The 11988-nt window shown below is 44.3% G+C and overlaps 1 protein-coding gene across 1 annotated transcript in view; it reads left to right on the top strand.

Moving 5' to 3' along the window:
• The first annotated feature begins 1009 nt into the window (after positions 1-1009).
• The window catches only part of AKIRIN2 (akirin 2), a 55500-nt gene continuing 44521 nt past the window's right edge, over positions 1010-11988 (top strand). The window contains exon 1 of the mRNA XM_086926599.1: positions 1010-1429. Coding sequence (XP_086782725.1) covers positions 1237-1429 — 193 coding nt within the window. The 5' untranslated portion in view covers positions 1010-1236. The remainder of the gene's footprint in view (positions 1430-11988) is intronic.

The following is an 11988-nucleotide window of genomic DNA, read 5'->3' as shown; positions in this document are numbered from 1 at the left end:
GATCATCTCCAGCTCCTGCTTTAACAGAAAAAAGTGAGATCTCTAGCTGAAAGACTTCATTAAAATACATATTGGTGTAAGACCAGATCACACAACACAAACTAAACCCGCAGGTGCGTATGATTTTTGCCCTGTGAAGGTCTGACCAGAATAGTCCATGCTGAGCTTGACCTATTTAGGGCAGGGAGTCCCTGCCGGGAGGCCCTGCCCCATACAGCCACGTTGTATTGGCCTGAATACACTTTTGTTGTTGTCAGTGAGAACTCCAGCCCGGCAGGGGCACAGATTGTGTGGAAAGGAGCATTGTTGAACACAATAAGGTCAAGCTCTGTGTAATTCTCACAAACAAGATTCCAAAATCCCTGAATGAGAATTGTTGGACAGAATGATGGCCATTGTATTAGCGGCGTGTTTGAAGAGGAGTAACTGGTGGTTTAGAAAGGAGAAAATATAAAACGATTCAAAACAGCAACAGATTTGTAAAAAAAAATTGAAACACCATTCTAAAAACTTTTCATTTAGCAGCTCGCTCTGGAGTAATCTCACCCTGACTCAACCCTATCTCGTTCAGTTACCCAAATGGAAAATACAATTTGTGTACAACAAATATGTTTTAATGCATAGCTTTTAAATCGAAAATTCGTGAACTCAAGAGCCTTAAACTGAGGCATTTAAGCTTGAGCTTAAAATATCAATAAAATGTGCTCCAAATTGCTTGGTGTATCCTGAGTTTATAGTGTTGGATGTATCAGAAACTGCCATGTGACACAAACTATTCTAGCCAGAAGCACATCAGCCCCAAAGGCCAGGACTCACCCAATTTTATTTCTATTCACGGGGTCACGGAATTCAAACACCGTTCTACTGAGCTCTGGGACATGAAGTTCTTCTTCCCTTTTAAACGCACTAGACGTACCAGCAGCTCGAGTTGCAGGGACTGCATGGCCCATCATACCAAGTGTCTTTTCACCGCCGCGTTGACGTCACCACCATCCCAGCTGTGCGTGCCGGCGTTTTGAATGAGCGCTGGCGTTGTTGTTGACGCCATGTTGTTACTGGCGCCGCAGCGGAGGATCACAGAGGAGGTGGCTGAGGCCCAGGAGCAGCACCGGGCGGCAGAGTAACACAGACCGGCGCTCGCCTGACCCTCGCACAACCCCGCAGAGCAGCGCCACAGCATCCCCTGGGGGCAGAAAGGAGCCGCGGAGCCCCCCGCAGGCAGCGCGCGGCCCGGGCATGGCCTGCGGAGCGACCCTCAAGCGGACTCTGGACTTTGACCCTCTTCACAGCCCGGGGTCCCCCAAGCGCAGGCGCTGCGCCCCTCTCTCTGCGCCCAGCACCCCCTCATCCTCCGGGGCCTCTCCGCAGAAGTACCTCCGCGTGCAGCAGCCCTCTCCCTTTGGAGAGGTGTCGGCTAAGCTTACCACAGGTGAGCTCTTGGCTGTAGCGGTCTGGAGAGAGTCGCGCGCTGAAGGCTCTTGGATTGATAATCTCATTGTTTATTTCTATGAGTTGTAGACAATTTCAGAATATCGAATGTCCAGCTCCTTGTTGGTTCCTGGTGGGTTGTAGGCAGTATCACACTATCGTATGTCTGAGATGAGAGCAGCGCATGTGCAGCTGTAAAACCGGGCGTTAGTGGTGCTCCCCCCCTTGTCCAGAGGGTGGGCTTTTACTGACCCGTTTAGCGCTTAGCTTGGCGGATGCTGTGCCGTTTCATCTGATCACTCCCTTTTCCTGAAGCTGTTAAGTTAACCAGGCCCCTACATAGTTATTGCCTAACTGGGAGTGGTATGACCAGTTTTTCATTCTTCCCACCAGGGCTGTCTGCAACATTATACCACTTCGCCGAAACCATTACTTGGCCAGATTGATTTACGCAGGGATAGAACCTCCTTCCCTGCACACGTCCAACCTCGACTTTTAGATCGAATATGATGTTTCGGTAATTGTGTGAAACATGTGCAGTGTCACGCACCCTGAAATGTGCTGAACAAGTGCAGTGTCACGCACCCTAAAATGTGCTTGTTGATGTATCCCCGTAGAGCGTACACTATTGTTACACCCTGCTATGTTGCATCACTTAATTGCACGCACAAAGCAGATCCCTTGTGACTCTTTTCGGAAGCGGTTGCACCTATAAAACGGCGCCTTTGATTTTACAGTACCCATGATTCTGTCATTTAAATGTATGGAAGGAGCTTTAACTTCTAACCTTTGAAATTCCGTTGTCCTTTACTCCCTGTTGAAAGTAACTTAGTAGGCTCGACAGGCAGTGTTGTACTTTGTTTTAGCCAAAACTGAGCGTTGTCACATTAGTCTGCTGGCGTCACATTACTCCTCTGTCTCGCGTCGTGGGGTTTGTAAATTACTTTGACCCTGTTGTAAAAATAACCAGCTGGACTGTTATATTTCTGGAAGGCGTCATTGATTACATTCTATATTTTGTTTAATTAACAACGTAATTTCTCAACTGACGGCTATACATTAGAGACCCGTAGGGTCTGAACACCATTTGACATTTGTGATGTCTCCTTACCACAGAAAAGTAAGCGTGAAGGCTCGTTTAGTCAAATCTGCACTGCTGGCAGTGCATGGTAGCTGGGTTACCAATGATGGAAGAATATGTTGATTTATATGGCGTTAGTGAAAGTGTAATCCAATACCTGTCCATGTGATAGACAAATGTTGAAGATGATCTTCCTGGTTATCTCCCGAATAACACATTCTAATTATAGGTCAGTAGCGAAGGTGGTCAACTAAGTTTGCGTATGATTTGCATTCACAAGTGTGTTAAAACTCCAATATTATGAATCTGAGTATATCTTCGACGTTTAATTGTTTCACACTGAATAATCGTCGATATTTAAAAAAAAAAAAAGCTTTGCAACATCACTACGCCACTTAATGCCAGATGCCCACAATTCCAACCATATTCTCATGACCTTTCTCTTGAGAGGTATCCGTGCTGAAATGTGCTGTGGTTTGTAGGGATCGGTCTTTTTGTCTGCTATCTTGGTCAAACAAAAAAGCACTTCATGCAGCAGTGCGGAAGCTGCGATTGCAGGATATCTCTTGTTATTGTAATGGCAGGGCCCATTTTAACATGGCTCAAATGGGACTAGGCAATGTTGCTAAATGTTAAATAATGCGTAAACGAGTCTTTGCCACGAACTAATGATAACACCTACAATTTCTTCATTTCTCAATTACCTTTTAGATCAACTGGGAATTTGACATGCTTAGTACTAAAGAGGCATTCGAGCCAAACATAAAACATACCTTCGATACACTTGGTTTTCCACCAGGCCTAGCACCAGGACTGGAGTGCTTGTGGGAGGAGGAGGGGGTGTTACATTCCTTGCAACCACCCACGGCTTTGACACAGATTATAATAAAAAAATAAAAAATGGCCTAAAGACTGCTTTGTATGTCTTTCCAGCCTCATGTACGCCCCCCCAAAAACATACAAAAGTACATACATGTATAGAGGCTCTCAATCAACACACGTTTGTCACTGATCTGCGCGCGTCACTCAAATAATGCTCACTCCCACCACGGCACAATTTATCGGTCAGTGGGCAACCCAACTTCAGTCTTTTAAATGCCTTCTCTTTCAGGGACTGCGTTTTTCCTGTTGCACATTTTGTACATACACAAAAAAAAAAGTTCCCAAAAAATAGAACTTTTTAGGCACTTGCACTTCCCACAAACTGCTAGTTCCTATGTATAGTCGGGTGTCCTCAACTACTTCCATAGCACACACGACAATCATTATAGGTTGCAATGTTGACACGTCAGGATCAACCAGCTTTGGTGTGTTTATCCTTTTGGATAACGAGTGCAATGCATTAGAGTAGTAAGAGTGAATATGCAGATGCGTAGGTTGACGCCACACCCCTTATGCATTGATTGCCATTTCAAGCAATTGCTTCGGAGTTGAGAGGGACCCCATGTCAGTTTGAGGAACCACAGCAGCTTTGCAGCCCTTTCTCTTTCCTATACACTTGTTGCAGTTGTATGTAGTCACTGGGTGTAAACATTCCAGGATGTTAGTCATCCTGTAATAGTTGTGTAATTGGCATTCTCCATTGTGGTGATCATCCTGATGCCTAAAGTTTGATAGTGGAAGTTAATCGTGGCAATTGTAATCTTGCAGAAGTTATTGCTTTTTACTTTAATTTGAAAAGTTTTATATAGCACTGGCTAGACCGGGAGGTATCAGAGTGCTTTACATGAGTTACAGCGAGTTTGTTGTACTTATTGAGGGAAACTTGGACCTAGGTGCAAAGCAGTGTTGTGAGTTCTTTTTCAAGATTCCAATGCTCTCGTTTGCATACCTTGCGCTGCCGAAGTGTAGGGATGCACACAGGAAGGGATATGACCCCATTGCACTCTTGCGTGGTGACATCTGTTGGTAAAGGGCAACTGCAGCTTGCCGTCTCCATTGTATTAGTACGAGGCCCTCTATTTTTAGTAGACTGCAACTTCATCATTCAAGCACCCTTGTATCCGCACAACTGTTTGTAGTACATTGCAACAAGCTTTCATCTGCATTGTAGTCTCTGTACGCTGCACTTGTCTGAGCCCTTGAAGTGCTAGTACCTATATATAGGGCAGTGCTGTATACATTTTGTCAGATGTCAACTGGGGCGAGGATGTGGTGGTGAGGCCGGAGTTGCAGACTTTGCAACTGAGAAACCAGGTTAGATTGTGAACAATTCACTTAATCTCCCCCTCCTAAAAAATAAATACATTCTGGCCTTATTTAATGTTACTGGGTGGTCTTACAAACCGATCCAATGCCCTTGGGCTGAGTTTGCGCTACATAGAACAGCAAACAATTGAAAAGAAGGTAGACATTCGCACCAGTAGCATCCCATTTTTAAAGATCACACATCAATTGCTGATTGCAACCATCGTGGTGCAAGTGTATCTTAATAGGTTTGGTAGACGTGCAACTGTTCAACGTTAGGCTACCCACCCTGGTGATGGTGTGCTCTACAGATCTGCACAACATAACTGTCAGTACGTACTTCTTCCTTGTTTATGTGGTGCAAGTATGGCTTCGCATTTAAATAGAATAAATACAAATTGTGTAACTCATTCTACGCGTGAAGAGTGCAAAATGCCAGAATTTTATTTATTTTTATATATATATATATATATATATATATATATATTATAATATAATATATATTTTGTCTGGAACTAGTATTCCTGTGTATGTTTGATAAGATTGCAAATCTCAGCATTCAAGGGGAAAACTTGAACTGGACAACCCATATGTGTTAACCCAGGAAGACCTATAACACTCGGAGCGCGTTGCCATCCCTCTGAATCTTTTATGCCGGCTTTCCTTCCATTCTTCTGTATTAATCTTTTATAAGAGACTGAGTGCAGCTTCATTTCTTCCCTCTAGTCTAGTCTAATTTATATGAGCAAATCAGTCTTTTTTTTTTTCCAGTACATCTGTATCCTTCAGTATATCTGCAGTCCTCTGTCTGTGAGGACAGCTGTCGGTATAGTGGAACTGAAGCATTCACATCTCCATTGTATTGTTCTATGAGGATATCTGTTGGCTACATAGTGCAACTTCAGCTTTCAAGCAGTTGTATCCTCCTTTGAGTATCTGCAGCTTTCCTGGTCCTAGCCTGGTAGCCAATAGCATGCACATGGCGCTGTGGGTTAAATTAGTACCAGCCTTTTTTAGGTTTCGCCTATTACCATTCGCTTGCGAATGGAATGGCGCAAATTCATGGGCTCGATCGAATAGTCAAACCACTGCGGTTTCTTTACAGTGCATGTGAGGTCACGTGACCACAAAAGCGGGTCACGTGACCACACACGCACGAGCATCTCCCTAATCCGCCTGCCCCCACCAGGCTCTCCCGCCCCCATCCGCCTTCCCTCCGCGCATCTGCCTATCACACTTCTCCCCTCGCACGCATTCCCGCCCCCCCCACCAGGCTCTCCCGGCCCATCTGCCACCAGGCTCTCCCGCCCCCATCCGGCCCATCTGCCTATCACACTTCTCCCCTCGCAGGCATTCCCGCCCCCCCCCCCACCCCCTCCACCAGGCTCTCCCGCCCCCATCCGGCCATTTGCTTTTTCGAGCCGAGCATGGCGGAATAGTCTTGCTTTCCCGGTTTTCTCGTCATTCTTCTATACCTTCCCGCCCCCCACCAGGCTCTCCCGTCCCCATCCGGCTTCCCTCCGCGCAGCCATCTGCCTGCCACACTTCTCCCCTATTCCCATCGTTTTTTTGTTTAAAATGTAGAGATGTGTGCGTTCGGTACATCTTTGTCAGTGGCACGAAGGAAGGGTGTTGGATGCAGCATACTCGAGAATCCTTTATTGTGGACCGAGATCAAAGACCAAGTGCGAGTTCGTGGACATTACAGTGGAGGACACATCAAAGGTGGGGACATACACCCTAGTACCATACTGTTGGGTTACAAGCATACAAGCCTAACTACGAGAATACATTTCTCTGCCATTTTGATTACACTACTGTTGCAAAAACATGTGTATTGCATTTTACTTGCAGACCATGCACACAGACACTGTCAAAGAAGCCCGCGACAGACACACATCATACCACATTCTTACAATGCTCTGTTCTCCCTGTGTGGTGTCCTGAGGGTAATGGAAGCTTGCACTTTTGTGCTGTAATGTACCTTTTGTGACACAGGCTTATGTGCTGTTGTCTGTGTTGCTTTTTTTTTCTGTGTGTGGTGAATTAAGTTTCCACTGATGCTACCTAGACTACGCATCTCCCTAATCCGCCTCCTCCCCTCGCTCGCATTCCCGCCTTCCCACCAGGCTCTCCCGCCCCCATCCGGCTTCCCTCCGGCCATTTGCCAGCATACACTCTCCAAGCGCATGGCGCTTTCGCACACAGGCTAACCCTGCTAACTCTTTACCCTCTGTTCTGCGAGCCCTACTTTCTCTCTTCACTCATCTCTTACCTCTCTCCCCTCTCTCGCGTTGGCCTTTCACCCCAGCCCTTCTTGCCCTTTCCCCGTATTTACCTCTGTAACCAGCATGTTTTATGTGCGGCATCACTTGCACTGATTGTCGTGCTGTTTCTTGTTAAGCTAGGTTACATGTTACTAATGTTTGTTTCCACGTCCATAGGTAAACAGGACCATCTGCTCGTGAATGCTGGTACGCTTGCCCAGCCCCCTCACAGCGCTCATGGCACATGCATTCTTTTGTGTCAATTTTTTTTCCACCCTTGCGGCTCCCATTTCACCGCCACGTTTATGCTCTTAACATTTCCCCACAGCTTTCACTTTCTTCTTAGACGCCGCGGCAGCGCGTTGGCTGTTTTCTACTTCTTGTGACCCCGGGGCTGCATTCCGGGTTTTGGAGTACTTCTTGTACTCACCACACCGCTAACTTCACCCCCAACGGCGTTTACTAAACACCGACATGGTTGGCTTCGGCAATGTGAGAACTGCGCTAACTCTTGCATATTCACTTGTTTGGAGCAATGTGTTTTCACCGATCACTTTCGGTCACCCATATTTCACTCGGTAACCAGCAGGTTTAATGTGCGGCATCACTTGCACTGATTGCCGCGCTGTTTCTTGTTAGGCTAGGTTACATTTTAATAATGCTTGTTTCCACGTCCATAGGTCACTTTTTTTTGGTCCGTGTCACACATCTAAAGAGACGTTTGCTTTTTTCAGCAAAATTCCTTCTCTTTGTTTCGAGAGCTCACTCACTGATTAGTGTCTCAGATCCATTCAAGTTCTTAACCCTCACGTTCGTGTGTCCTAAGCCCATTACGTTTTCTCCTGTTTTCCGCGCATAAATGCCTCTGAACACGTGAATTCACGCGGGTATTTTTTTAGATCTAGTATTTTCACCCACACGCTTGGCGCATCACGGGGCGCCCTACTCTGCACCTTCTCCTAGAGTCTTTTACTGCTGTAGTTTTGTTTTCTTCACCCCAGACTTTGCATTTTGCTACAGTTGATTATTTTTGTCTTGCTCGCAATCTGTCTTCTTGGATTCAGACACGTATTTCATTTGTTTTACTTCCCAGAAAATCCCCCCCATCCCCCCCTGATGAATTAGCATCAACACATGTGATGAACTGTCCTATGATTTAATCGGGCTGTATTTACAAGGATTAACATTTACATTAACTCCCACGAGCAGAAGGCAGCTATAGAGCGACGTCTGGCATCCATCAATGAGGCCTGGCAAAATTCTTGCTGGTGTTATCTTATCTCGAGTGGTTGCTTGTCACTGTAATTCACTTTCGAAAGTGCACACACCCCAGCACAGCGTGAAGGATGCAAAAATCAACTGCCAAGGATAGAGGATGACCATGCCAGAGATTCAGGTTACTACTACCATATTATCCACAAACACAGTTTGCCACTGCAGCACCCTAAGTGTTCTTTCTGTGTTTAAAGTCGTTTGTCCTCTCCCAAAAAAAAGATGTATCATGAGTCGGATCAGATGTAAAAAAAAACCGCAGTGGAATACGGTTTAACAACTAGTATGTATTGTGGCTAGATTAGTGTTGAACTATGTGATACTAGGGTTCAGCTCAGGCTTGCCCCTGCATGCACAGCCAATTCATAGTCACAGGCAAGGCAATCCTAAGAGCTGTTCGTGCAGCGCTGCCTGTGCACGTATAAAAAAACAAGCACTGGCGCTGCCAATAGGTTTCGCATTTGGAAAGTTGGAGCTATTGGTTTTGTAAATGACATTTTATATTTATATATTATTATTGACAATGCCAATAACGATATATAAATATAAAATGTAATTTACAAAACCAATAGCTCCAACTTTAAAAAATGCGAAACCTATTGGCAACGCCAGTGCTTGTTGAGCTTTGGGTTGTGCAGACTCTTGTCTCTTAGTCCACTGATGACAAAAACAAATCAAAAATATCCTGCTGTAAAGCAAAACAAAAAAAAGTTTAGTGTAGAATCCATATGAATGCGAGAGAATTTTTAATGTGTGCAGAGTCTGCGTCTCAGATATAAAATAGCTCCCAATGCATTCCACAAAAAACAGTATGGGCACATGTAAGCTGATAGAAAGATGTGAGAATAAAATGCTACAGTTGAATGATCCAATATGTGTTTAACAATGCCTGAAGCCAATAGTGGGAGAAAGGTGACACTTAAACACTTTTCTACATGCATGGAGTATGTACTGGATACAATATGCTTGCCAAAATGCTGCAAGAACCTTTACAACACAAATATATTCTCATTCTTTAAGTACATTTATAATCCGTTTAGTATTGCCCATTCAATATTGCCATCTAAAATATAGTTGAGGCCACACATTGGTTTTCCAATGCCTGCTTAAGTCTCGCCCAAGGCGCAGCGCATGCCCTGTAGCTTGCGACAGATTTTATTTATGTAATCGTGGTTTGGAGCCAACCCATCACTGAACACGCCAGGGCTTCATTGTCACCCCTTTATTTGCTGGCTCCGGATTGGTCAGTGCATGCTGGTTTCACTTTATTTGTGTTCCCTTCCGTGGCTCATGGACCAAGTACTTATTGATTCTTTTTAGGTCGAGCCTGGGCATCGCATGCGCTGCTCTGCAAGCCATGTTGTATTGGAGTATGGAATAGAAGCTCCACCCACATTTGTCTGACTTGTCATTGTCCTTCGTATATGCTGGCTTCTGATTCATTAATAGGCTTGTCAATCCCTCCTTAGTGCCGCCATTTCTTAATTCGTATCCTCACATAAGTACTGGCCCTGTTACTCCGGTTGTTACACAGGGAGTCATTTTCAGTCTGTAGGCACTATTTTCTTTAAATAGTTTCTCTTACTGCAGGCACAACATGCTTTCCTGCAACATTCAGTGTGCTATGCACGCTTTCACTTTCTAAGCAGCCCGGGACAGTGGCGGCTGCTTCTTTGAATAGGTCTCACATTTACAAGCTTTTGAGCTATTGGCATTGTACATGACAATGCCTTTTATTTGTGTTTAGTTATCAAAACATATAAATAAAAGGCATTGTCATTCACAATACCAGTAACTTAAACTCTCGTAAATGCAAGACCTATTGCATTGCTATTGCTTGTTTATTGTCCATCTGCTGCACAAGCTGGTATTTAGGTACTTTAAAAAAAATCCTTGTTTGTGTCCGGTCTCTGTACTGAGTTGATTCTACATTTGGAATAAACTGGTTGTAAAAACCTTTTCCTTGCCTTTACCACTCGCATTTGGGCAGGTAGACGATAAATGCTCCAAGTCCTGCTCTCCGCCATTACACAAATTACAAATAAGACTTTCTTTTAGGTACCACCTAAATGTAATGGTTTTTACAGGAAGTATTCCGAATCGGAGCAAAACAATCGATCTCCTAACCCCATGGTTTAGGTTAAAATTAATATACTGCTGAGGTTTCTTATACTCTATAGATTCAGTAATATTTTTATATAAAGACAATTTAAAACCATGCTGAGAGTCAAGGTCAAAACTTAGCCTTGGGGTAAAGTGCTTTAAGAAAAGTTTCAACCGGGCAGGAGTCCAAGATAGTAACAGCTAGATGTTAACCTCTGATAACTTGAAAGCAGATAGGACATTCCTTGAAAATACATGCTTCGATGATTCACATTCAAATGTTTCCATTTTTAGCAGGGATCGGAGCGTTCCTTCTGCCGCATGGAGGAGATTATACGCCCACCTGATGATATTGGCGATTCCTCGGGCATATGAGCTGGTTAATGAAAACTCAAGGCGGAGAGCTTGCACTGGTACAGCCTGGGGCAACTTCGTTAATTTCCGTAGGATCTTTCCTTCTTTTAAATTATTGGTATATATTCCAGCGCATGACAGTACTGGTGGAACCTTGGCACTATATACCTTAAGCATAGCAGAGAAATGCCTTTGTCCAGATGCAGCATATAACCGTAAAAGTGCTTCCACATGCACATCAGAATTCCGGGTCAAATTCAGAGTATGGGGCTTATTTTGTAAACACTTGGTGAAGATTCTTCCTAAGTAGGTATATTCATTTACAGTTTCCACAGTTTTTCCCCCTAGGGACCAGATGAATTTAGTGCTCCTTTTCCTTACAGAGAATGGTACTATTTTTGTTTTTGAGATGTTCGGTATTAGGTAATTTTCCTCTGTATAGTTGTGTAGTGCCTGAAGGCTTCTTTGCAGACCAAATGGGGTTAGATCTAAAATAATAACATCTGCATGCAGCAAAGTATGTATTTTGTGGGAAGCAATTTTTGGTGGGAAGTTGCATATCTGCTGAAAACATTGAGGCAAGTCGCTGAGATAAAGGGAAAACAATAAAGGAGCAAGAAGGCATCCTTGCCTAAGGCCATTTGGGGTCGGGATAGGACTAGTAAGACCCTTTTCCCTCCCCATTTGAACCTAGCACCAGGTGTCTGTATGTAGTGATGATAATATATGTAGGAGTTTGTCCGGGATACCCATTTTGCTTAGTTTTCTCCAGAGTGTTGCTCTGTCCACTCTATCGAATGCGGTGGTATAGTCGATAAAAGCAGCATATACAACCTGAGATTTTAGTGTAACGTATTTATCTAAGATGGTTTGCAGGACAGCGATATTGTCGGTGACTGAATGCTTTGGTCTAAATCCAGCCTGGTATAGGGGAATTAGTCCAGATGAAAAGGCCCAGTCCTTAAGATCTAATACTGTTGCTGTAAAGACCTTTCCTGTTGCGTCCAGAAGGGCTATCTGTCTATAATTGCCAGGATGCAGCCTTGTACCCTTTTTTATGTATGGGTATTATAATGCTCCCCTTCCAAGATTTGGGGATGTCCCCAGTAATGAAAATGTAGTTGAAAAGGGGGGATGACATCTTACTCCATTCCTTGGGGTTGCATTGGAGGACCTTTAATCGGAATTTGGTCCGGACCTGTTGCTCCTGTTGTTCTCGCCTTTCTTATATGTAGCTCAATAGTAAATGGACTGGAAACTCCACTGTCTAGGGTTTTATTTCTGGGTTCCTAGCAG

The sequence above is a fragment of the Lissotriton vulgaris genome, chromosome 6 (assembly GCF_964263255.1).
Source record: "Lissotriton vulgaris chromosome 6, aLisVul1.2, whole genome shotgun sequence".
NCBI lineage: Eukaryota > Metazoa > Chordata > Amphibia > Caudata > Salamandridae > Lissotriton > Lissotriton vulgaris.
Note: the sequence above shows the minus strand (reverse complement) of the source record. Positions and strands in the feature narration are given on the sequence as shown.